General features: G+C 38.3%; 4 protein-coding genes across 17 annotated transcripts in view; 3 read left to right on the top strand and 1 right to left on the bottom strand.

Annotated features, from left to right (window-relative positions):
- LOC135110113 (protein lap4-like) overlaps nucleotides 1-5569 on the top strand; it is a 98337-nt gene extending 92768 nt beyond the window's left edge. The window contains 1 exon segment of the mRNA XM_064022068.1: nucleotides 3060-5569. Coding sequence (XP_063878138.1) covers nucleotides 3060-3413 — 354 coding nt within the window. The 3' untranslated portion in view covers nucleotides 3414-5569.
- The window catches only part of LOC135110419 (extracellular tyrosine-protein kinase PKDCC-like), a 23184-nt gene extending 11487 nt beyond the window's left edge, over nucleotides 1-11697 (bottom strand). For 2 of the 6 annotated variants that reach the window (XM_064022739.1, XM_064022738.1), the window contains exons 1-10: nucleotides 11556-11697; nucleotides 10036-10135; nucleotides 9475-9640; nucleotides 9206-9343; nucleotides 8649-8862; nucleotides 7791-8042; nucleotides 7480-7650; nucleotides 6839-6980; nucleotides 6257-6486; nucleotides 1-70 (exon numbers count right to left, since the gene is read on the bottom strand). The exon at nucleotides 1-70 is cut by the window's left edge. In XM_064022739.1, coding sequence (XP_063878809.1) covers nucleotides 6892-6980; nucleotides 7480-7650; nucleotides 7791-8042; nucleotides 8649-8862; nucleotides 9206-9343; nucleotides 9475-9640; nucleotides 10036-10135; nucleotides 11556-11697 — 1272 coding nt within the window. In that variant the 3' untranslated portion in view covers nucleotides 1-70; nucleotides 6257-6486; nucleotides 6839-6891. Of the gene's footprint in view, nucleotides 71-5640; nucleotides 6487-6838; nucleotides 6981-7479; nucleotides 7651-7790; nucleotides 8043-8648; nucleotides 8863-9205; nucleotides 9344-9474; nucleotides 9641-10035; nucleotides 10136-11555 lie in introns of those variants that run through there. The other 4 variants (XM_064022741.1, XM_064022740.1, XM_064022737.1 and 1 more) reach the window with 3 other exon arrangements.
- Nucleotides 11698-12030: 333 nt separating this feature from the next.
- On the top strand, nucleotides 12031-18625 carry LOC135110418 (endonuclease 8-like 3). Of its 9 annotated transcripts, XM_064022729.1 has the most exons (12): nucleotides 12870-13362; nucleotides 13482-13549; nucleotides 13803-13977; nucleotides 14356-14507; nucleotides 14919-15026; nucleotides 15628-15805; nucleotides 15980-16090; nucleotides 16336-16530; nucleotides 17269-17456; nucleotides 17763-17842; nucleotides 18033-18169; nucleotides 18302-18624. In XM_064022729.1, the coding sequence occupies exons 3-12, from the start codon at nucleotides 13879-13881 to the stop codon at nucleotides 18455-18457; spliced, it is 1404 nt and encodes a 467-aa protein (XP_063878799.1). In that variant the 5' UTR covers nucleotides 12870-13362; nucleotides 13482-13549; nucleotides 13803-13878; the 3' UTR covers nucleotides 18458-18624. The 9 variants fall into 9 exon arrangements, with proteins under 9 accessions (XP_063878801.1, XP_063878799.1, XP_063878798.1 ...); XM_064022731.1 differs by lacking the exons at nucleotides 12870-13362; nucleotides 13482-13549 and adding an exon at nucleotides 12031-12166; XM_064022728.1 differs by lacking the exon at nucleotides 13482-13549 and having other exon boundaries at nucleotides 12871-13362.
- A 143-nt stretch (nucleotides 18626-18768) lies between these two features.
- LOC135110422 (leucine zipper transcription factor-like protein 1) lies at nucleotides 18769-23195 on the top strand. The gene is made up of 7 exons (XM_064022745.1): nucleotides 18769-18917; nucleotides 19376-19509; nucleotides 19880-20074; nucleotides 20801-21002; nucleotides 21188-21307; nucleotides 21596-21742; nucleotides 22326-23195. Exons 1-7 carry the CDS (start codon nucleotides 18915-18917, stop codon nucleotides 22464-22466), a joined length of 942 nt encoding a protein of 313 aa, XP_063878815.1. The 5' UTR covers nucleotides 18769-18914; the 3' UTR covers nucleotides 22467-23195.
- The last annotated feature ends 792 nt before the right edge of the window (nucleotides 23196-23987 follow it).

The following is a 23987-nucleotide window of genomic DNA, read 5'->3' as shown; positions in this document are numbered from 1 at the left end:
TGTTGCACACCATCAAACCAGTGGATGGTATTCCCTCTCACTATTCCTCTGTGCACCCATGTACTGCTAGCTGTGTGAATAATATTGAATTAGATTCCTTTTATTTACCTGTGGAATCCCAGTGCTCTCTTCTCTGATCCTGATAAAATATATTACTAGAGAGCTTCTTATTGAAATGTATAAAGAATATGGATCATGTATACTTTAAACTTTTCAGCTTAATTCACAGACTGATGCTACAGAAGCAATCATAAAGTGAACTGTTAAATATCTAAAGCTTGATTCCTAGGCTCCTTCATCCTCACCTAAATTCTTTAGCTTACTTACATCTTTACTCTCAAGATGCCTATAAAATACTGTGAATCAGTGTTGTCATTGCCTCATGTATATTATGTAGTGCAGTGGTATAGCAATCGTTATTTATCATCTTAGTGATTAGAAACTCTAATGTCACAACTAGTATGACATTACTGATGAGTATGCAACTAGTATATGTTAACTGAATGCTCTTTATTGCATGTCCATAATGAAATAAGTAAATAATAGTCATTTACTTGCCATCCAGTTTAGATTTACTATAGTATGGACAATTATCTACAAGATAACTGCTGTGACATCTTTGATTCTAGGGGAAGATATAACAATGAAGCCTGCCACCGTGGAAATGTGTGTGTTTGTGTGTGTGTGTGTGTGTGTGTGTGTGTGTGTGTGTGTGTGTGTGTGTGTAATTATAGTAATGGGGATCACAAATGCCTCAAAATTACCTTGGAACCTGATGACTGTCATCTCCAGACACTCAGGGTGCCATCTTTTGTTCTCCCAGTCAGGTTCAATCCTGGTCTCAACAAAGCCTCTAATGACTAAAAGATTTATTATCCCACCTTCAGACAGCTTCTCAGTGTTCAGTGGGTAGCCCAAGTGGGGATGATATAATAGATGTTTAATATATACAGTTTTATGTATGGATTTAGTTATATATCAATTGAAAAAAAATGACATCCAAAAATTTTCAAATCCTTGAGGGTTAGTTTAGTTATTCAGTATTTGTTCATTCACATCAACTTGTGATGAAGTAACTCTTATATGTGGATGTAGAGGAAGGGGTTAGACCAGAGGAGATTAGTTCTTTATGGAAATAGCAAATGCAGTTTATCGTTAGTCATTAAATGATTAATGTAATCAAGAATGTCTTTTCCTCTAATATTTCTATTAAAGAGATGCCTTCACCACACTCAAAGGGATTGCAACTGGGACAACAGAGTCAATATTGTTTGCAGAACAGCTTGACTGTTGCAGTGTGCTGTGGTAGCATATTTGTGATAAAATCTTGACATTGCATAGTATTTCCTCAGGCATACTAAAGTGGTTCTGTGGCAGCTACTTTACTGCTTAAAGATGAAAGGCATCAGCATTATGTGGAATTTCATTGATATTCATATTGAATATATGTCTGCTTTGTTATTTGTATGTTATGATAGTCACAGGTGAGCAGCATTCTTATTATAAGACGTAATTTGCTCATCTCTGAGGGCTGTTGCAGGTGTTAGAAATTTACCAATAATACCCTGATTTTAATTCATTGTGAAAGACAAGAGTATGTTATATTTTTTATATGTATGTATTGTGAATGTGATACACCATATGTGTATGTGTACAGTGTAAAAAGTACAAATGTGATGAAATACTTCGAGTATTAATGTGAGTGTATGTGCATGTGGATGGCTTATCTTGGCCACCTTCCTTCATTGGGTGGATGTCAGCCAGGTACTTTTTTTTTTTTTTTTTTTTTTTTTTTATACTATGTAGGAATGCCATAAATACTTAACACATTTCAGTCAGCATGTACTGCCAACCAAAGTGGTTGATAAAATCAACTTGGTTTCTCTCTCTAAATGAAACACTTTAACTGGTTTTTGTGGTTCTTCCTTTTTCTTCCTCTTCAGAAAATTAAAATAGTTATTGTGCATTCCATCCTAAAAGGTGAATGGTATACATTCTTATGTTCATGTGTAGCTTTGATATTTGTTGAAAATAGTGTAGATTTTAATAGTTTTATGGCATACACTGGGAGTCAGTGAAGTTGTGAATATGATACACAGGCAGAGCTTGGCACTTCCACAAAGCACAGTGCCTGTGTTGCCATAAGTATCTTTTTAATTTGTGGCAAAGTAATTGCAAATTTGCATATCTGTGTTGCAGAAGCAAGACCACAGATGCAAAATTTGTCTAAATTTATCACATAGCTGAGCCCACTAGTGTAGCCTCTCACTGCCAGGCAGTGTTAGTGTAGCCTCTCACTGCCAGGCAGTGTCAGTGTGGGCATGTCATCCTCCCTGCCACTCATGTCTCCCATCAAGCTGTTCAGCTAGGAGTGGGCAGTCTCAGTGATTGCACAGCAAGCATACCTTCAGCCCACCAGTGCTCACCAGCTGTGTACAGGGCAGCTTAAATGAATTGACTGTGGACTGTTGAGTAGAGATAAAGTTGTCTGAGGATAGGAAAATATTGCCAAGCACATGTTACCAACTTCAATGACTCCTAGCATAATTGAAGCATGCCTTAGTGCATGACACTGCATGCTTTTATGTGAGCAACTTGAAATGAGGCAAATTCTTGATCATCTGTAGTGAGAGGCTTTGTAAGCTTTTTTTTTTTTTTTTGCAATAATTAATATAGTGTACAACTGTAAATTCCTTAGAATTACAGCAACAGTAAGCTGATATAAATAGAAGATTATTACATTTTTTATTTACTTATTTTCTTCAAGAATATGTTGTTTTACTAGAAATGAAAAATTATGCTCCATACAGAATGCACTTGGTTAATTGACTTTATGAAGTGCAGTATATGTTCACTTATATACATACAGTGATTTTAATTATTTGATATAATGAATATACTGAAATTTATGACATCTTGCCAAATTCTAGTGAATGTTTCACTTTTAGCCTACAAGTCAAGAATCATGAGAAAATATTAACCATTCAAATCATTGTTGTTGTGCCTAATTAATACATATTTATTGAAAAGGAAAACTTAATGATTATGTTTTCCCACAGGTGGAGACATGTCGAGAGACCTTAATGACCCTTTCTCTGACTGATGCTGAAAATGCCAACACAGATCCAACAGAAACCATAGATCCCACCACTGACAGCAAGACACAAGACCATATGTCTGACGCCTGTGACAACCAGCCAGCAAAAAGCACCATTGAAGGAGAGGAGAACCGAGGGAATATCCGGACCAGGGATTCTGTGAACTATGATGGAGACTCCACAGCAAGCTCACCTGAAGACCCTGAGGAGTCTGTCACAGGGGACTTTGCTGCAATGTCAACAGATGATTCCGACCACGACCTGCACATTCCTTTACCTCATACCAGCTCATTGGACCAACATGTCAAGAAGTGATTGAGTTGAAAAGTCCTTTCATTCAGTCCTTTTTTTTTTTTTTTTTTTTTTTTTAAGATTAACCATAAACTTTAGTATAGTTTAAGTTATAAAGCATATTGTTATGTGCTCATGTGGTGTATGTGTATGTGAGAGAGAGAGAGAGAGAGAGAGAGAGAGAGAGAGAGAGAGAGAGAGAGAGAGAGAGAGAGAGAGAGAGAGAATTTTTTTTTTTCTACTTTCTTTTTTGTTTGATGAAGACTAACACCACCAGCGCATCATAAGGGAAAATTGAACAGCACTAAAGGTCAAATAAAACATATCAAGGTTTGAATAAGACTGAGCCTTGTGAGCAGCAATCCTCACATCAGCTCTGGAAAAGCTGAACTTTGGACTATAAATGACCTTACCATTCTAGCTGTCAGTGCTGTTAGAGAAATCAATATTGTGATCTAAAAAATTATTAGCTTTAAATATGATGGTATCAGGCATTTATGATTTGTTACTGAATGTTCATTTGTGTAAATGCCTTAAATCAATTACCTCGTGGATCTGCTCTGAACAGCCGTGTGCTTCAGCATGTCTTCAGGTTTACTGTTGATGCATGGTAATGATTGAAGAGGCATGATTGTTAAGATTATCTATTTTTGAATGAAACTAAAAGTTTGCAAAGCTTTAGCTGGTAGTTCTAAAGCATTGTCAAGCCTCGTTTTAGTGTTATATGATGTACATGTGAAGCTACATACATTGTTGTGGATATAGACATCCATAGTTTTTATTTTGTCCAAGTTGGTACATACTTTTCTTGATGTAAATATTTAAAGACAGTTAAGCTAGGTGTACAACTTGGTAAATATCTTTTGTAAGGATTTTATATTGAGGAATAACTTCTCAGATTCCATAGTTGCAAGTTGTAGTATGTGGGATATTGTCAAATTTTAATCAGTAATTTAATTGATTATTGCTTTTTAAATTTTTTAGTAAAGATTTATATTTACTTTTTTCATTGATTACAGTAGGTTTTCTGTCAGGTGGGAGTAATACCAATGCTTTAAGTTATTTACTGTATGATATAGTATGAAAGACAGTGAGAGCTCTATCATCCCATCTCCCAGCTTATGAATGAACACATTTAGCTATCAAACTTTCATGAAAAGACATAAAGTTTGGTTAAAACCTTGCTACCAAAATCTGAGAAGGTCCTGTTTAAGCCATGTGCCATGGCTGGTGTGTGGTGGTGGTGGTGATGCACTACACATGCACTATTGTTTTGGTTGTGAGAGCTCATCCTACATTTAGGTGTTGTACCAGACCCAACACATTTTTGTTTGGCCACTTGGACAGCCAATCAACTGACTAACAGAAACATCTTATGATGGCAGCACAGTGTAATGAGCATCAAGGACAAAGTTGATATTATAAGAATACTTGAAGGTGTATTGCAGACCAACACGATGCAAGGATGTGATCGTGGAAAGATAACTGTTTGAAACATTTTGAAAGTGAAGGATGTTCTGTTGAAGTTTTGTGCGGCAACAGAAACCAACATGTCTCATCAAGGAAGAATGTGAGCCGTTTGAGAGCGGCATAAACTGCAGTGCAGCAATAGAAAGCCAGTGGCTGGGTTATCATCACTGACTTACCAAATGATGTAGCAACAGTTTTAAAAGTTAGCAGACAATTAATGTGTAATATTTTGTAATGAGTATAATTTTTTACTTGTATTTTACCAATTTTAGATTTTTAGGGGTTAATTTTCCATGTAAAGATTTTTTTCAGTCTAACATACTTTCTTGGTTTCCCTGAGATGAGATAATGGAACTTCTATTATATTTTATTAATTTTTGTCACTTACCACTTTATAAGAAATTGGAGTGAATAATTATTTGACCGTAATACTGACTTGCTACCAAATCCCTTACTGAGTATAGAGAGCTGGCTCCTTGTCACTATTATGATCCATTCCATGTCAGTCACTTGACATGTGCTATGTGGCTGATGGTACTGGCAATTATTACTATTATGTGTTCCTTGTTTTGTTGCTTGGCCCACACTACCTGCTCTATGTTAAAGGGCTAGCGACTGAACAAGTGTCCCACCTGTGCAGCTTCCAAAGCACTGTGAGTCCTGTTAACACATGACCATATCCATTTTTGTAAATAAAGTGTTATATAAAATATTTTTGTTTCACTTTCTTATTGTTATGTAAAATTGGTAGAGTTTTTTTGGATACCAAAACATATTTGAATTGCGAATCTTAGTTTTATACACTGTTTATAGTAAGAATTCCCTACATTATTAATCACTATGTACTCAACAAAATCTGTATTTGTTGAGTTTATAAAGCTTTGAAGTTCTTGAATTCAAACTACACAGCCTAGCAAAGGAACTACAAGCATTACAGACCAAAAGAAGGCAAAAGCTCTAGTCACCCATTTCCCTTCCTTAAGGAACTTCAGAAAAGGATTAAGGCATACAGGATTTTAAATAAGACAAACCTTTATACAAATGGCCTTCTTCCAAAGAAGTCGGAAGGCACATTAAAAACGGCAGATGCTTAAAAAATAATTTACAATCCTAAAAAGGCAATATGCCAAATATTACCAAATGGTTGGCAAGTCTACATCAGAATCCTCCAAGTGCAGATATAAATTATGAAGCAGGAACTTTTGGGTGAAGTTACTAGCAGTTGGTGTAAAGTGTGTGTGTGTGTGTGTATGGGGTTGGCTGCCCATTGAGCCAGCTTCTACTTACCATGAATACTACTAATACACACAATCCTATAACACATTACTCTTGTGAAACATCTCCCTTTTCTTCAATTACTTTCAACAATTTCCCATCATTGTATAACAGAAGCTCACCGCATTTCTGAGGAGTACGAGTCAGCCACCACACATTGTGGCTGTGAGACTTCCAATCACAGTTGGGCAAAGCTGAGGCAGTCAATGAGAGCATGGGATGATTAATGATCAGTGGACAAATGAAGTTCAGGAAAGTTGTTCAAAATTGGAATTGAAGTCCACCAGTTCCAGTCCCCAACAGGCACAGATTGAGAGTAATTGGTGTACCTTGTGAGGTTCTCTCACTTGTGCTGTAAAAGAAAGGTATGCACTATAAGCATATGGCCTGGTTTACAGTTCAGTGAGCATGGAAAGACTAGTTTTGTATACCATGAAAAAGATGTTCTTAGGGACAAAATTTAAATGATGCTTATAATGGTTTCATATCAAACTGGTACTGGCAGTAACTGGTAAGAGGAGAGTGTGGGCAGGAGCATATCCACATTCACAAAGGAATTTAGTGTACAACTCAATTTCAACATAATTCATGTAAAATGTTCTTTCAGGGAACTACATAAATACTAAAAAATGTTACTGAAGTATAGTGCTACCTGTCCAGCAATTACATAAATACTATAAAATGCTACTAAAGTATAGTGTTACCTTTCAAGTAATGTACAACTGTCCTTATTCCTTGCCAGATAAGCTGTCACTTCCTAGCCTTGTCCTCGTCTAACGTAAAGTGTATGGCGCTTGTTTTCCATTACTTTTGTTGCTCCCATCTTGAATACAGCTATCTGACGGCCTGATGAGAAAGAGTGACATTAATGAACAACATAATTGTTTGAACACACTCAGCAGATTTTTCTAACCCATTTCTTTTATTCCTTCACTCCCTTCACGCCATGACAAAAGTTTCAAGCTCTCCTTATCCAAACACTCCCTTCTTGCTTGTTCAAGTGTTCCATCTCTATTACTACCTCCTTCATACATGTACTCCTTTACTTCATCCCTCCATCTTCCACTGCCTCGGAATATCACTGCCTATAAAGGTGGGTCTCCGTAACAGAGGAAATGAGAGATGTTTAGTACAATATTACATATCAAATATTGTGAAATTTTATCTTTTAGCTACTTTTAAAACTTATTATGCTAGGAACTGTCTTTAACATAAGCCCTCAAACTTAAGTCAGCTACATTTCATAAAAATCAAAGTGGTTCTTCAGAATAAGTAATAAAAATAAGACACACACACACACACACACACACACACACACACACACACACACACACACAGTTCCTACCTGTCCACACCCATTGATCCATCAAAACAAAAGCAGAACATGTAGGAAGCTGAGAGCAGAGCGAGGCACCTTCAGCTGGAGAGGAGACAGACTGGATACAATTACTACCATCAGTTCTCAAGCATGGAAAGTCCTCTCCTTCCACTGTGGAACCATGGAACACAACAAAATCTGAGGAGCACAAGTGTTTGTTTTAAGAGATTATCACTAGTGGCAAGAATAGAGGTCCCAAACCAAACTCTCAGGAATAAGCATCCAATAAATAGCCTGCACAAAGCAGCAGTTGAGAAAATAATCTTAATATTACTTACTTTGAATTTCTTGCTTCTCATTGTTGGTTAGATAACCTCCCACAGAGTAGTTATGAACCAGAGCTTCAATGGCATAGTGGAGGTGCTCAGAGTCCAGCTTTCCCTGAACTTGTTGATCCACCAGATGCAGGCTTGCCTTCTCCAGGGCAGCTGGACCCCCATATGGGATCAGGAGGCGCATGAAGTGCTGGCTGGCATAGATGGAGTTGAGAAGGCTATTGTAACCTCGACACAGACCACGGTCACAGGGCACTGCATACAAAGACAATGGTGGGAAGAAGGAAGAGAAATATCAATTTCCTACTCATAAAAACAATTTAAAGCTGTACAGTGTCTGAATCACCTACAATAGCTCTTCTTAATGTGTCTAATCTAAATTCTTAAGCTCCAAAGCTTTCAGAAAATAGGAAAACACCCACATCACTCCTGGTCATCCTCAATTTTTCCTTCTTTTCTCTCTTTGATTTAATTGAGAAACTTCTCTAAAATTATTATTTTCAAAATAACAAACATAAAAGCATTAATCTTATTATCTATACCTGGCTGACATCCCAGTGAAGGAATCTACCCAAAAGTACAATCCTATGCTGATTGTAACAATGCCCTGACCATCATGAGTCTGCAGAGGCTATCTACAAGAAATAGGAAGCAATGTCCTGTCACCCTCAGAACTGTCATTTGTTGCTTGGCAGTACACTCCCTCCCAATGACCAAAAGGTGCAAAGGTCAACGAGGGTAAAAATTTCTACATCACTCCCTCCCCCTTGTTGATATTACACTTAAAACACACAACAGTGGTGTGCATAGTGACCACAAAAGCAACCTGAAAACTAACAGCACAGCAGCACAAAATCTCACCACTGGTCAGGATGGCATCCTTGGTGGTGTCTTGGATGACACAGTCCTTGGCTGAGGTGCAGTAGGGATCCCCCACCACCACATCATCAACATCAGACAGTTTCAATGATCCATCCACAATGACAAATTGTTCCCGCCGGAAGTCCTTCATCAACACAGGGCCGAGAGGGGAGTGTGCAAGAAGCTTCAGTATCTTTCCTACATCCATGGCCAGCTAGAAGAAATAGTACTTCTTTACTAACAATAACAATGATATGTGAGACTGAGACTTCACACTATACTGTGATTTATTACAGTCTATCCTTAATTTTTATAGTGAACTTGAACAGACTCGTTACAACCTTCAGTCCAAACTTTGCACACAGCATACAATATGGTCATTCTAACCCAATATAAACAAACTAATGAAGAAGTGGCACATATAAATACGCTGCTGTGTAAAGAGGTATGAGATCAAAGTGGGGCAAGCAACACACTAACAAACTTGGTTTGAACTTTTTATAGCATGGTCAAGCAGCTTAACATCCCATATACACAGACACTAGATGCATCCCCACCTGTAGCCTTGCCTCGTAATCCATCTGAAGAACCTCCACCACCCGCACAGGTCGACCAAGCTCCACCACCACTGCCACCACCCCACTCTTGGGAGGTCCTGGGGAGTATTCCACCTTCGGCATGCACTTCCCAAACACCTGCTCAAATGGAAAGCAATCTTTATGGAAATAAAATTAATAAAATAATAGTGAATAAAAACCAACAAATATATACGCATGAATATTTTTGTACAAGGAACTTTTGGCATTGAGGTGATGGAAAGCTCTACCTTTATAACATTGTTGTGGGACAATTTGTGCAACATCTGTGCCTCCTGCATCAGCTTCTCTGCACACCGGCGGTAGCACACATTCACCTCAGCATTGCACTCAGTCATGTCATGGCCAGAAGTATGAACTGTCTTCACAGCTACCCAGCTGCTCCCATACCAGCCCCTGCATGCCAAATGATAGGATGTATACAGAATTTGAAAAGAATTTTAAAGAATGACTATACCATTGACCATTTCACTATACAAATATACACAACAAAAGAGATACAAAATGCTTATCAATCAGCCTGTTACTCTCTTAGTAGTAGCAAAGAAAAATAAAATTTCTTATCAAAAGATGACAAAAAGAGTCAGGATGCATGTTTACATATAGGACTTGAGGTTATGACTATCCCATTATGTTTTCCAGCAGTCCTTTTGTGAGATGGTCTGCTGCTGTCCTTTGGAATCCTATCATAGGAACAGGCATCACATATATTATACAGATCAATACATAAATGTCTGAATAAATAAGTTAATGGGTGGATGGATAGGCCACAGATGTGCAGGCCTCCTCACTTGTACACAGCCTTGGTCCAGCCTGAGCCAATGAGGGTGAGGTTGGAGATGACTGGCAGCTCACCACAGCCCAGGGTCTGTCCACTTGAAGGTGTCCACGCTGGAATGATATAAATTCTGTTTTATTTCTCTATCACTATTGCTGAGAACCACTTTGTGTTCTTTTTAAATTCATCTTTATTAAGTTTAAATCTTACTTTTCTCTAATCCTCATTACTGAGCCCAAAGAATCATAAATGTTCATAATTCCACAGGTCTCCCACTTGCAAAGAAAACTTTTTTTTTATGTGGGACAGACACTGACCAAGGGCAACAAAAAAAAAAAAAAAAAAAAAAATCAAATCCACTGAGATGCCAGTCCCCGAGTAGGGTCCAAAAATTAAAGGATAAGTGTCTTGAAACCTCCCTCTTGAAGGAATTCAAGTCATAGGAAGATGGAAACACAGATGCAGGCAGGGAGTTCCAGAGTTTACCAGAGAAAGGGATGAATGATTGAGAATACTGGTTAACTCATGCATTAGAGAGGTGGACAGAACAGGGATAAGAGAAAGAAGAGTCTTGTGCAGTGAGGCCGAGGGAATAGAGGAGGCATGAAGTTAGCAAGATCAGAAGAGCAGTTAGCATGAAAATAGCAGTAGAAGATAGCAAGAGATGCAACAATGCAGTGATGAGAAAGAGGCTGAAGACACTCAGTTAGAAGAGAGCAGTTGATAAGATGAAAAGCTTTTGATTCCAACCTGTCTAGATGAGCGGTATGAGTGGAATCCCCCAGATATGTGAAGTATATTCCATACAAGGACAGATAAGAGCCCTGTACAAAGTTAACAGCTGGAAGGGTGAGAAAAACTGGTGGAGATGTCTCAAAACACCTAACTTCATAGAAGCTGTTTTAGCTAGGGATGAGATGTGAAGTTTCCTGTTTAGATTATCAGTAAAGGACAGACCAAGGATGTTCAGTATAGAAGAGTGGGACAGTTGAGTGTCACTGAAGAAGAGGGGATAGTTGTCTGTAAGACTGTGTTGAGATGATAGATGGAAGAATTGAGTTTTTGAGGCATTGAACAATACTGAGTTTGCTCTGCCCCAATTGAAAATTTTAGACAGATCAGAAGTCAGGCGTTCTGTGGCTTCTCTGCATGAATTATTTACTTCCTGAAGGGTTGGATATCTATGAAAAGACATGGAAAAGTATAGGGTGGTATCATCAGTGTAGGAGTGGATAGGATAAAAAGTTTGGTTTAGAAGATCATTGATGAATAAGAGGGAAGAGAGTGGGTGACAAGACTGAACCCTGAGGAACACCACTGTTAATAGATCTAGAACTGTTATATTTCAGTGTCTGAAATGGATTTGCTACCCATTTCGATATAAATATCCCATTTTTTCACATCAGTCTCTAGCTAAATGAAAAAAAAAAATCTTATCGTTTATCTACTTCATAAGGCAAGCAGGCCAGTGAGATTGACGTCTTTGTTATACCTTGTGACTTTACACAGTAGGAAGACCTGCCCAATACTCACTTGGCGTCGGTGGAGGGCGTGCCTGGGGGTGCTGGCGGTGCTGCTGACCCCCGAGAAACATCACCACCAGCGTCAGGTTTGCCAACAGGCAAAGGAACAGATAGATCGTCACGTACAGGCTAAGCCGCGACGCCCTCGCCATGGCAGGCCTGCACGGGCAGGGCTGCAGGCTGGCAAGGGCACTGGCACGGGAGATGAGCCAATATCAGGCCAGCAGGGGCACTGGCACGGAAGATGAATCAGCCTCAGGCTGGCAGGTGCACTGGTACAGGGGATGAGGTAGCCTCAGGTTAGCAGGAGCACTGGCACTGGGGATGAGCCAGTCTCAAGCCAGCAGGAGAACTAGCACGGGGTATGAGCCAGCCTCAGGCTGGCAGGGGCACTGGCACGGATGAGGCAGTCTCAGGCCAGCAGGGCAGGGTACTAGTCTTCGGTTACCAACAGCAGCTTTCATTCCAGCAGGGGCTTAGATCTGTGTAGTGTACCAGCAGTGGACAGGCCCAGAGAGGCCAGCGGCGCCGTCCAACACAAGTCCCAGCATCAGTCTGTCACAGAGTTTGGTGGCTGCTAACTTTGGCAGTGGAAACCTTCCTTTGTGTTAACTTCCACAGGTACAGGCATAGTATATGCGTGGAATGTAGTTAAGAGTTGTAAACCTGTCTGTTGGAATATTGGCCAGAAGCTACACGAGGAAATGTATCTTTCTTTTGAATTTGCATCGTATAAATAATGACGGGCAAATGGCGTGGTTGTAAGCGCTCCCTTGGGCCTACCTACGATATACGTCAATAGCCAATACATATACACCAGCAGCTAATACTATCGATCATACGACACACAAGGTCATCGCGGCGTACATGACAACGCACAGGCGATTCATTAGAAATTTATCTTGGCGTAGAAGAAGAAGAGATCGAAGGGTATGGATTGATAGTTACCCTCGACACAACATCTAGAAAATAACTAGGCTAAGAAAAATCAAATTAAATATCGGATTTATATGTATCAAGAAAAGAAGGGGAAGTGGATGAAGAGCCATCTGGATTGATAACGAAATTCAGCAAAACATTATAAATACCTAGGTTAAAAAATCTAATGAAATACGAATTTGTGTCATCTGCATTGCAATCTGTAACACTGTATCCCCCCTTCCCCCGCTCTCTCTCTCTCTCTCTCTCTCTCTCTCTCTCTCTCTCTACTTGAGTAGGCTTTAGTGGAAGTTTTTGGAAGAGTTTTCAAAGATGTTTCCGTTTATTTAATTATTGTTAAGTAAAGTTTCCTGATCATTAATGAGAGAGAGAGAGAGAGAGAGAGAGAGAGAGAGAGAACATCCACATCTTTGAAGTCTTTGAGAATAATCCTAATGAGAGAACAGCGCAGTTTGAAAAACTATACTTTTATTTTTCACCGGGAAGTGTTCATCGCAATCAGTCGTTCTTATAGGCTATTTACGCATCATTATCTTCTTCAGTTGTCTCGAGTTTTATTCTGAAATCTGACACCTAATCTTGAATAAGGAATCTTTTAGCACATTTGATCACTTGATTTACTTTTTTCCTATCCTCATACAACCCACAGTACAAATTCTTCTATCACCCTCCTCTATTATCTTGTACCATTTCTTCAGACCTATTTGCTACTTCAATTATTGGGCATCCATAAATCCCATAGAAGTTGATAAATCCTAAATCATTCTATTACAGTCTTGATCTTGAAATGATATGTGACGTAATCCGCGTCAGGTTTGTTTGGATTTATCCTGGACCTGTATTTTGAAGTTGCTCTCTCACCACGACTATTTTCAAAGGTCAGAGATGATTACCCAGGTTGTCAAGATTACTTCTCTTGTTAAAAATTTAGAAATCATAATAATCTGTCACTAGAACCATAAAAAAAAAAAAAAAACTTAAAAATCGTCACTTCTAGACTTAAGCCTTCTAAATGGAGTGGAGGTGCGACATCGAAGTGTTTCAGACAAGACGCGGCCCAGAAAGGTCCGTGACTGTGGCGCCAAGTATGACGCCTGTAGTTCACGTTCTGAAACGCTTTGTACCCTCATCATGATCTTCAAGAGGCAAAAGAAATGACAGTGGGATTTTCATATGTGTTTGAACTGTCCTTTCCAATTAATAATGTAGAATCTTTCTAAATATATCCCTTTAATCATGAAAACGCCCATAAAAACTGAAGACCTGTACCGCCAGGGATTGTTACAAGTAATAGAGGTAAGGCACAAAAGTGTTTCAGAATACAGAGCAGTGCGAGTGGTGGTGACAGCTCAACTTCCCCAGTGGACGCCCCTGCAGCTCTCCAGTGAGGCAGGATGGTGGAAGGCCCAGGATGCAAGTTGAATGGGGAGAAACTGAGGAAGAGAGTCACAGGGCAGAAGGTTGTTGGCCTCGCCGGCACCTCCCTCCAAAAGGTGAGAATATAAATGAAGATGACAGTGACAGACGATGGTGAGACTAGTATGGAATAGATCTTTTAAACCTTTGTAATGACTTGGCACTAACAACCTGATTACTGAGTGTATTCCATTCGTTTACCACTTTATTATTTTGAGAAGTAATTTGTTACCGGTTTATTTTTTTATTTATTTATTTATTTTTTTTTTTATATCTGGCAATCACCGTTTCCTGTCTTATCCTGATTACTGACTTTGAGAATTTTGATTTATGTGTATGTAGCATGTATGTAATTGACAGACCACCATTGCTTTACCAACTAAAGATGGCATGCAAAAATCAATGTATATTTCAGAACAAAAATCAGAACAGATCAGTAAAGTCATCATTTTCAGAGCAGAATTAAGAATCCAGATGAAGCCATGGCATATGACAGCTTTGTGGGGAAGAGAGTCACTGATGTCAAGACTTTGGGGAAGGAACTTTTTGTGTTTGTAGAGGGAGAGTTCTGCTTGAGGGTGCATTTCCTCATGAATGGCAGCCTACGGTGAGTCCTTATAGGTCCTTGTGTGCACACTGGTGGGACAGGTCAGGTGAGGCTCATGTAATTCCTTGGGACTTTGTGATCATATTGGCTGGGTTGCTGGAAACTCATGCACAGTTAGTCTTCTGTCACATGACTGAATTTACCTTCCCTTGTACATATTCTCAGATGTTTTATTCTAGAAAACTTTTGTTACTGCTTTAAAATTCTTTAGTCCCTTAAGAGAATATGAAAATTCTGAAAGGGCAAGGACAATTTATTTACCAAGATGTCTTTGATATATCTCCCTTTTTTATTCATTCAAGAGTAAAGAAACATAAATAAAAGACAGAATGCTAAAGTTTAAGATAAATATCACTTCCCACATAGCTGAAGGTAAACTAGAATGCACATACGTAGTTTCCTTTTGCTCAGGTTCAACATTGAGTCCATGCAGCCAGACACGAAGAAGAAGGAACCAGTTCTCAAACTGATTCTCAGCACAGACTGTGTGTACTTCTACGACATTTCCCTCGAGATAAGGTAGTGCACGATAGTTCTCAGCAAAGTTTGAGATTCAGTTGAGTATGTATCAGTCGTGTTATTCATTGTTCCTCAGTTGTGTATTTTCTGGGGATGTTGTGATGTAGAATGATGTAGAGTGATGTAGCTTGTAGAATGGAAGAAGTGTGATTGGTAAAAAATGGCACCTTGTTTAAGTTACCCACATTTAAGAAGATGTTGGCTTGGTTTGTAGGTGGATAGATAGTATTACTTGATAAAGTATTCATGTCTTTTGACTTTAACCAGAAATTTGTATCCAATACTTTTATTTTTACTAGGAGGGCATTTTCTTCTCTTCTTTCCCTGTAAGCAACAATGTTGCTTACCTTGATATATTTGTTTTTTTTTTCATTTTTTTGAGAACTGTGACTATAAGATCCCACTTCTTAATTTCTTTTTGTCTTATTTTCTTTTGTAGTCTCATTTTCTTTTGTCCTATTTTCTTCGGGAGGTCAGCTTCCAGACTTTCATCTCCACCACTTCATCAGACTGGCCTGTTAATTTTGCCTTGCCTCTCTCTCTTTTTATTGTCTCCTATACTTTTATTTGTCCTTCATTTCATTACTGGTATTTGCCACAGATCTGCCCTTGAGTCCCAGCAGAAGTATGAAGAACTTATTGACTTGGACATCTGTTCCCCAACTTTTGACCTCCAGCGAGCGGTGTACACCATCAGACAGCATACTACGCGCCTCATATGTGATGTGATACTGGACCAGTTGGTGCTGCCTGGAGTGGGGAACATTATCAAGAATGAGGTGGGAACACTTGTGACATCAAAACACTCCAATATGTTTGCCTTTGTAATGAGGATGCAATAATGATAATGGTGAACATTTTTATACTTGATGATTAAAAGCAATGATTCTAAATACATACATCTTCAATCTTTGCCTAAAAACATGGTATTTTCATTAAAATGTATTTTTCAGGCACTCTTTAATGCAGGAATCAATCCAAATACCAAAGTTGATGAACTGAGTGAAGACCTTATTATTCTTCTTGTCAAAATGAATAGAGATTTTACCAAGCTTTTTTATGAGGTTAGTGGAATGTTGCAGAGATTGGTACAAATTAGCATTTTGTGCCCAGGATCTTTACCTCACTAAAATATGCCAGTAAACTCATGAACTGAAGTCCAGGTGCTGCTATTTAACCAGTCATGTGTTTTATTTTGTGTGTGTGTGCATGCATACATGAAATGAGATGAGGCATTTTTTTGTAAAATTTATTGAGCTGGGATCATAGTTATTGCTCCATTACTTCTTGCATGCCTGGTCTGTTTCAGTGTCGCAGGGATGGCAAAAATCTTTACAAGTTCATGAAAGTCTACAAAAAGAGTGAGTGCCAGGAGTGTCAGAGGAAAGTGGTGCAGTGCAAGGTTGGAGAGTATGAGAGACTCACCTTTTACTGCCCAGCCTGCCAAAATAATACTATGAGGCTTCCCATGAAGAGCTCTCTCCTTGGATGGGTTTTCCACCAGGTATAACCACCCACTGCAGTATGGTCTGGTTCATATGTGTAGCCAGCCTCAGAATTAACCATAATCATTGTGTGTAGTGTGTGTTCTCTCATTCTTCCTAGCTTTTATCAAAGTCTACAAAAAGGGATAGACTGGTAAGATGAGGTGAGTCATGAAAGGGGGGATAATGGTTCAGTTCTCCCAAACCCTTGATGTAGATGTCTTGTCTCATCCTCTTCTGTAAGGGGGAAGTCAGTGTAGTCTATTGCTAGATGATCATATGATATAATGAGATGGATGAGTGAGTTCCTTTTCCTTCCTTAGACTCGTTTGAAGCAGAATTTTAAGTGATTTACTGAATTTACTCAGTTTTTTTTTATACCAATATGTCTTAAGTTTACAGTATTATGTACATTAGCAGTACTGTTAATACTGGAAGTGTTCTGGTCTCTCTCTTGATGTGTACTTAATACCTAGTTGTAAAATCACTAAATGGATAGGGTGGAATAGAAATGTTACTTAAAAGGCTGACTGACTTGCATTAAGGATGCATACTAGACTTGAATGTATTGCTCTGTGGAGGTTCAATAGGATAGTATATGAATGACATTAAGATCTATCACAATACTCAGCTTTGAACCTTTAAAGTTTCAATCACATTTTGCTATATGAGAATGCAATATAGTCAATAGCTGTGGTTAGGAAAAAATGTCATCCAGTGGAACAGGTTTAATGTCTCCTTTCTTGTCACTGTGGTAGCAAGATGTATGGAGTTGTGTTGCATGTACGCTGGAGAATAAGGCAGCCAGCTGGCGGTGCAGCGTGTGCCTCACTCCCCGGCCGCCGCCTGAGAGTTCCCTCACACTGCGCCACAACCCCCCAGCCATGACCACTGGCAGCAAGAGAATGCTGGATGATGAAATGCAAGGTTCAGGGAACTCCAAGAGGTAATAGTTGTATTTTATTTTTTCTATTATATACAAGAAGTTTATTCATAAAATGTTGCATTAAAGATATATGGCCATATTATTTCCACTCTGTCTTATAAAGATTTTTATGACAAAGGGCTTTCTTTAGTTATAGTGCATAAGTTAACTAAAATACAACCACAAGTTAGTCCCAGTCACAGTATGAACCCTCTCAAGCCCAGTCTGCTAACTATATGTTAAGGAATGGATATGAGCTTTTTTAGATATTGATGCATGTGATGGGGTTTGTGACTGATCAGCTTGTCATTACCACTCTTATTTTAGATCAGCTCCTCCCAGGCATCCCTCCACCTTTCAGCCTTCAGGCCATGCCACACACTTACCTGCCCCTGCTACCTCTCAGGGTAAGTTAATACATCCTCATTATTTAGCTACACAAGTGAAAGGAAGCTAAGAGTTAAGGCTCACTTCAAATAGTTATTCTATCCAGACACAAGTTCATGTCTAAGATTTGGAAATCCTTTCTTAATATGATTCTTATCTTAGTATCTTGTTAGAGCTAAATATTGTAGGAACTGTAAATCATGTTTGCAGGTGATCATGACAAAGTTGTGTGTCCAGGCCACAAAACTGCTGCCAGGAAATGTAAGGTGGTGAAGGATGGTGACAACAAGGGCAGGGTTTTCTATGCCTGTAGCAAGCCACAGGGACAGCAGTGCAACTTCTTCTTGGTGAGCTAAGGCTTCACATTTGTCTGCCAGTCTGTAATTATATCATCACTAGAACTATCATCATATGTAATGATTCATATTTGGTTATGAGTGCACATTTTTACTTTCACAATGATAACACTTGCCTTCCAGTGGGGTGACAACCACCACCCTGTGTGTCACCACGGCAAGGTCACTGTCCAGCGCACAGTGCTCAAACTTAGTGCAAATAATGGCCGTCACTTCTACTGCTGTTCCAGACCTAAAAACAAACAGTGTGACTTTTTCCAGTGGGTGGATGCTGAGTAGGCTGTGTGTGTGTGTGTGTGTGTGTGTGTGTGTGTGTGTGTGTGTGTGTGTGTGTGTGTGTGTGTGTGTGTAATTCACCAGCTTGATAATCATGTGCTAGACTCATGGTTGTCAAACATTACTTTCATGGAGAGATCTCAGAATTCATTCATTATTATATATATATATATATATATATATATATATATATATATATATATATATATATATATATATATATATATATATATATATATATATATATATATATATATATATATATATATATACTGTTTATTGATTAATCAATTATATACTTCCCATCAGTTTGTGTGTGTGTGTGTGTGTGTGTGTGTGTGTGTGTGTGTGTGTGTGTGTGTGTGTGTGTGTTGTGTGTTTGTTGCCATGGCAACACAATGGTCTCAGTGACTGCAATGATAGCACAGTTGCTGATCTTTCCTTCCTTTCTTTCCTAAACATGGTGAGTTTAATGGGCAGTAATTTTGCTTCATATCTCCACTAATGAAGTTACACTTATAATGTAATATGATTTATGCTGGCATATTAAGGTTAATTTATTTTCATTCATTACCACACTACTATTTCCTGTCATACATTTCTTAAAACATTATATATATATATATATATATATATATATATATATATATATATATATATATATATATATATATATATATATATATATATATATATATATATATATATATATATATATATATATATATATATATAAACATACATACCTTTGTCCATCATCCATCCCTATCTATAAATTTATCTAACCTTCTTCTAAAGTTCCCTAATGATGGTGCACAAGCTGACTGTAGCAGTCATCTATCCCCCTGTCTGAAAACCAGTGTATTCCTATCTTTTTAAATATAACTGTTGAGCTTGAATCCACAATGATGATGGCACCAGAGTGGTGTTGGTGAGTTAGGCCTGAGTGAGGAGCACCGGGCCTCTGTGTCCTCATACCTGCGCTTCAATAAGTACCAGCGAGCACAGCGCTTGCGGTCCATTGAGGCATGTTTCCAGGATGTGAAGGACACCAGGTAAAGATCCTAGAAATAACATTAGCAAATATGCCCTTGACTGTGTACTGTAATCAGTGATAAATTAAACAAAAATGTACTCGAAAATTAAGTATAAAGAGGTGAAATAATATTCGTACATGGAACACGTTTAAACTTTATTTAAAAATGAGTATTTACTTAACTGTGCAAGAGTAAATAGAAAAAAATCTACATTAGACTGAATAATTATATGAGTATATTGAGAATTACCTTAGAGAGCACAGACTATTGTATAGTAGTTGAAGTAAAGAATGCAGTAGACATGACATGAGAAAAACTTAGTGTGCAGTGAGGAGTTGCTAGTAATGATGTAATTCCTTCCTTTGTAATCACTACTGGTGTGAGCCAGGCTGGTGGAGGACACCTACACAGTGGAGGAGGTGATGGAGCTTCTGGACTGCCTTGGGGATGTGGTGAAGGCAGAGGTGGAGGGGGAGTTGCTCCATGCTTGCCACACTAACTCCCTCCTCCTCACAAAACTGTTCAAGCAAGCACAGAAGTGGCACCTCACCCTTAGTGCTGACACTTCAGACCTAGAGAACCAGTAGGTGGAGTCTGTTGTTATTGCATATGCTTGGTGAGTGGCTGAGTCACTTGAGGGATTTGCTGTTGTTGGGAGTGATGTGTGGTTCAGTGTTTATGATGACATACTTTTATGTGGCTGGGGGTTGTGCCTGACCTGATACTCCATGACCAAGTTCTTGGTGTTGTAAAAAGTGACCAAACAGAATGATGTTAATGAATGTGTGTTCCCACATTTCTTCTGCCCTTGGCATCTCAGCATGTTACATTTATAATTTTTTTTTCTTTAAATGTAGAATTTAAAGACTAGATATGATGGTTAATTCATAACATAAGGGGAATGAATAAAACAGGCATGCAGTTGTTGAGCAAGTAATTCAAGTTATAACACTTGTTTTTTTTTCTCTCTCTCTCTCTCTCTCTCTCTCTCTCTCTCTCTCTCTCTCTCTCTCTCTCTCTCTCTCTCTCTCTCTCTCTCTCTCTCTCTCTCTCTCTCTCTCTCTCTCTCTCTCTCTCTCTCTCTCTCTCTCTCTCTCTCTCTCTCTCTCTCTCTCTCTGAAGTATTCCAGAACTCTGTCCACCTACTTTAACAGAAGTTCTCCTCTCACACTCCATTCATTCATCCCATTATTAGCACCTCCACTATTATTTCCCTATCCATTTTCTAGAAATGTTAACTTTGAATCAGCTTTTATTGCACTGAAAATTAAGTTGTACTATTGTATGGACAAGCACCTTGTACCTTCAGAGAACTTCTAGAGGAGATAAAGAATTTTGAGGAAAAGGAGGGTCAGCATGGCCGTGCTGGGAGCATCCCCTCTCCAAAGAAGAGAACATTGGCTCCTATCACTGAAGCAGAGGGACCCCTGGCTCTTCTCCAAGCAGAGATACAGCGGTTGATGAGAGAGAATGCTGATCTGTCCCACAGGGTTCAAGAAGCTGAGAAAAAGGTATGGTGGGTGGTGGAGATTGTTTGTATGTTTAAAAGTAAAATTCCTGTTCTATGGGCTGAAATGTTTAAATATTTTGTTTTTCCAGATTTGGATTTCTTTGTTATTAAGAACTGACATCTTGTGTCTTTATTGTCTTGTCATATGTTCATATGTACGTATTTTAAAATATTAATATTCTACAGGTGTCTGAGGTAGCCAAAGGAAAGACAGAGGCAAGTCTAAACCTAGTGGTAGCCAAAGATGAACTCAACAGGATCAGGCAGAGTCTGGCCAACCGGCCTACCTCTGAGGATGTCACAGAGGCAAGTGGGAAATTCTTTTCATATTAATTCTGGAACTATGCAGTAATCTTACCATCATTTCCTATCTATCTTACTGACAGCTTCCATAGAGAACAGATAACAAAGATGAAGTCTTTGTATTAGAATTCAGGGAGAATTTTATTGTCCCTCCCTCCTCTATGCCTTGTCTCACCATAACAAGAGGCATACACCGGAGGGAAGAGGGGGGCAAAGAAACCTTCTACCATCAATTTTTTTTTACAATATAACTGGTATATCCATTGTCATTTATTTCATGATTTTTTTCAGCTCTGCAATGAAGTGGAGAGGATGAGAATGCAGCTAAGTAATGAGATAGAAGCCCATGAGGCCACTCAAGACCAGCTTGCCCATGACCTCTCATCCTCCAAACAGAACCTCCAGCAAGTCAAAGCACAACTCCAACTGGCAGAGAAGGTAAGAAGGGAGAGCAGCTTAATCAAGCAGAAAAGCCCCCTCTCCATATCTTTTAATATTCAACTTAGCCTTAAATCCATGTATACTTTTTGCATTTACTATTTCCTTATCCAGACTATTCCATACATCTATACTTCAATATGAGAAACTATACTTTTTGACATCTCTTCTACGAACACTCTTTTTCAGCCTCTTTCTGTCTTCTAGTATCTTGTGTATCCCAAACCACCAAATCACTCTGGTCCACCTCCTCCACTTTATCATACACTTTGTATGTTGCAGTCAAGTCTCCCTCCCCTTTCTCCTTTTTTCCAGTGTTGGTAGGTGTAACCTTGCCAGTCTCTCTTCATATAAGTCCCTGTCATTTGGTGTGTGTGTGTGTCTATGAATGTGTATGAATGTATGGTGCTTTGTTGGGGCAGCCCAAATGAGGTTGCTGACCTGGTATGTAGACAGACAGATATATTATTATTATTATGGTTATTATTGTTATTGTTATTATTATTATTATTATTATTATTATTATTATTATTATTATTATTATTATTATTATTATTATTATTATTATTTACTTTCTAATCAGGAGCTGGAGAAGAAGTTTTCTCAAACTGGTGCCTTCCAAAACATGAAGAAAATGTTGAATAAGAAGAATGAGCAGATCAAGGCCATGAGGAAGAAACTGAGTGCTTATGAACCCAACTCAGAAGATGGTGTTGATGAGTGAAACTCCACCCAGGAGTGTGAGTCTGGTGGATGTACAGAGTTGATAAAAATATGTACTGGAAATAGATGATAGAAAGGTTGTCCTCATATTTATCTCTATACATACAGTAACTGAGTAATTTCTTACATACAATAGTTCTTGCATTTTCTCATATCTGAATTCAACACTGCTTTTCTATAACATGTCCATTGATCTGTTAGATCTAAAACAGCAATGTTTGAAAGATCATTTGGTGGAAGTCAGTGACCAAGGCTATTTTTCCCCTTAAAGGAACTTTTAAATATGACTTTGTCATAATGAGGTGAAATAATTTCAAACATTTTGCTAGACTTCTTTTTTTATCTTTGTTCATCAAATTTCAAAGATTTGTTGTTCAGATGATGGCACTGACTTCTAAATTACTTAAAGGTTTATTAACTTTAGGGAGGTAATTGTGAATTCAGAAAATTGCCTTGCTGAATTCTTGTGCTAAGTTTTAGTGATGGTTCAGCCCTTGTAGCACTAGGGTGAGGCAACTCAACTGTATAGGTGTTCTAAGGAACTTGCTTCTGCTCCTTTTGTTGTGGTGGCTCACACATGGAAACTACAGGCTCGAGCTTCCTTGCTTCTGGCATACAGGCAAGGACAACTCTGTTTAGGTAGGTTTCAGAGATTCATTTCATATATACTTGTCCATATTATACAGATATGCATTGTTGCTTCTACCTGAATAAATATGTATGTAACTCCCCAGAGCTGTTTCTAATATATGTGAACTACATGGCTACATAGGGTTCCCGAGGCTACCAGGGGCTCCCAAGCTGCCATTATTATTATTATTATTATTGTTATTATTATTATTATTATTATTATTATTATTATTATTATTATTATTATTATTATTATTATTATTGATGTTGTTGCTGTTGTTATTATTTATTATTATTATTATTATTATTATTATTATTATTATTATTATTATTTTTATTATTATTAAGATGTGTGTTGAGTATTGACATCCACTGAAATTCTTATTAATCTCTAGAAATTCAGATAATTTTTATGAATTTTGCAATATTCTCTTGAAACTTGGATCAGGACTCCAGAACGCTTCCTGCATCTACATACGTGTGGTGCTTTGCCCCATCAAGCTGAGGCTGTACACAGCATCACCATGTCAGATGGCTGCTCTCTGACAGATAAAGGGAAGGAAAGTGACAGGGAGGGAGGTTTGAGATAAGACGAAAGAAGAATAATAATTATAATTCTAAACTGCCATACTGACAAAATACAAATGTTTGGATCATAGTTTCAATTTCGGATTATAATTAAGCAACAGCCATGGTAAGTGTACGTCAATCTTATGTTAAATAGGTGTTAGTTAAATGTCTGTTACCTTATCCACACTTTTTTGCATCATAATGTTGTTATAGACCCATTCATGAATATAATTTTTTAATATTAATTTTTATCAATATGTTACTAATTTGTCTAAATATTAAAAGGGGGGACACTGCTCTGAAATGGCAGGCACCCAGGGGG

This window comes from Scylla paramamosain, chromosome 20 (genome assembly GCF_035594125.1).
Source record: "Scylla paramamosain isolate STU-SP2022 chromosome 20, ASM3559412v1, whole genome shotgun sequence".
In the NCBI taxonomy this organism is placed as follows: Eukaryota; Metazoa; Arthropoda; class Malacostraca; order Decapoda; family Portunidae; genus Scylla; species Scylla paramamosain.
This window is presented reverse-complemented; position numbering and strand designations above follow the sequence as displayed.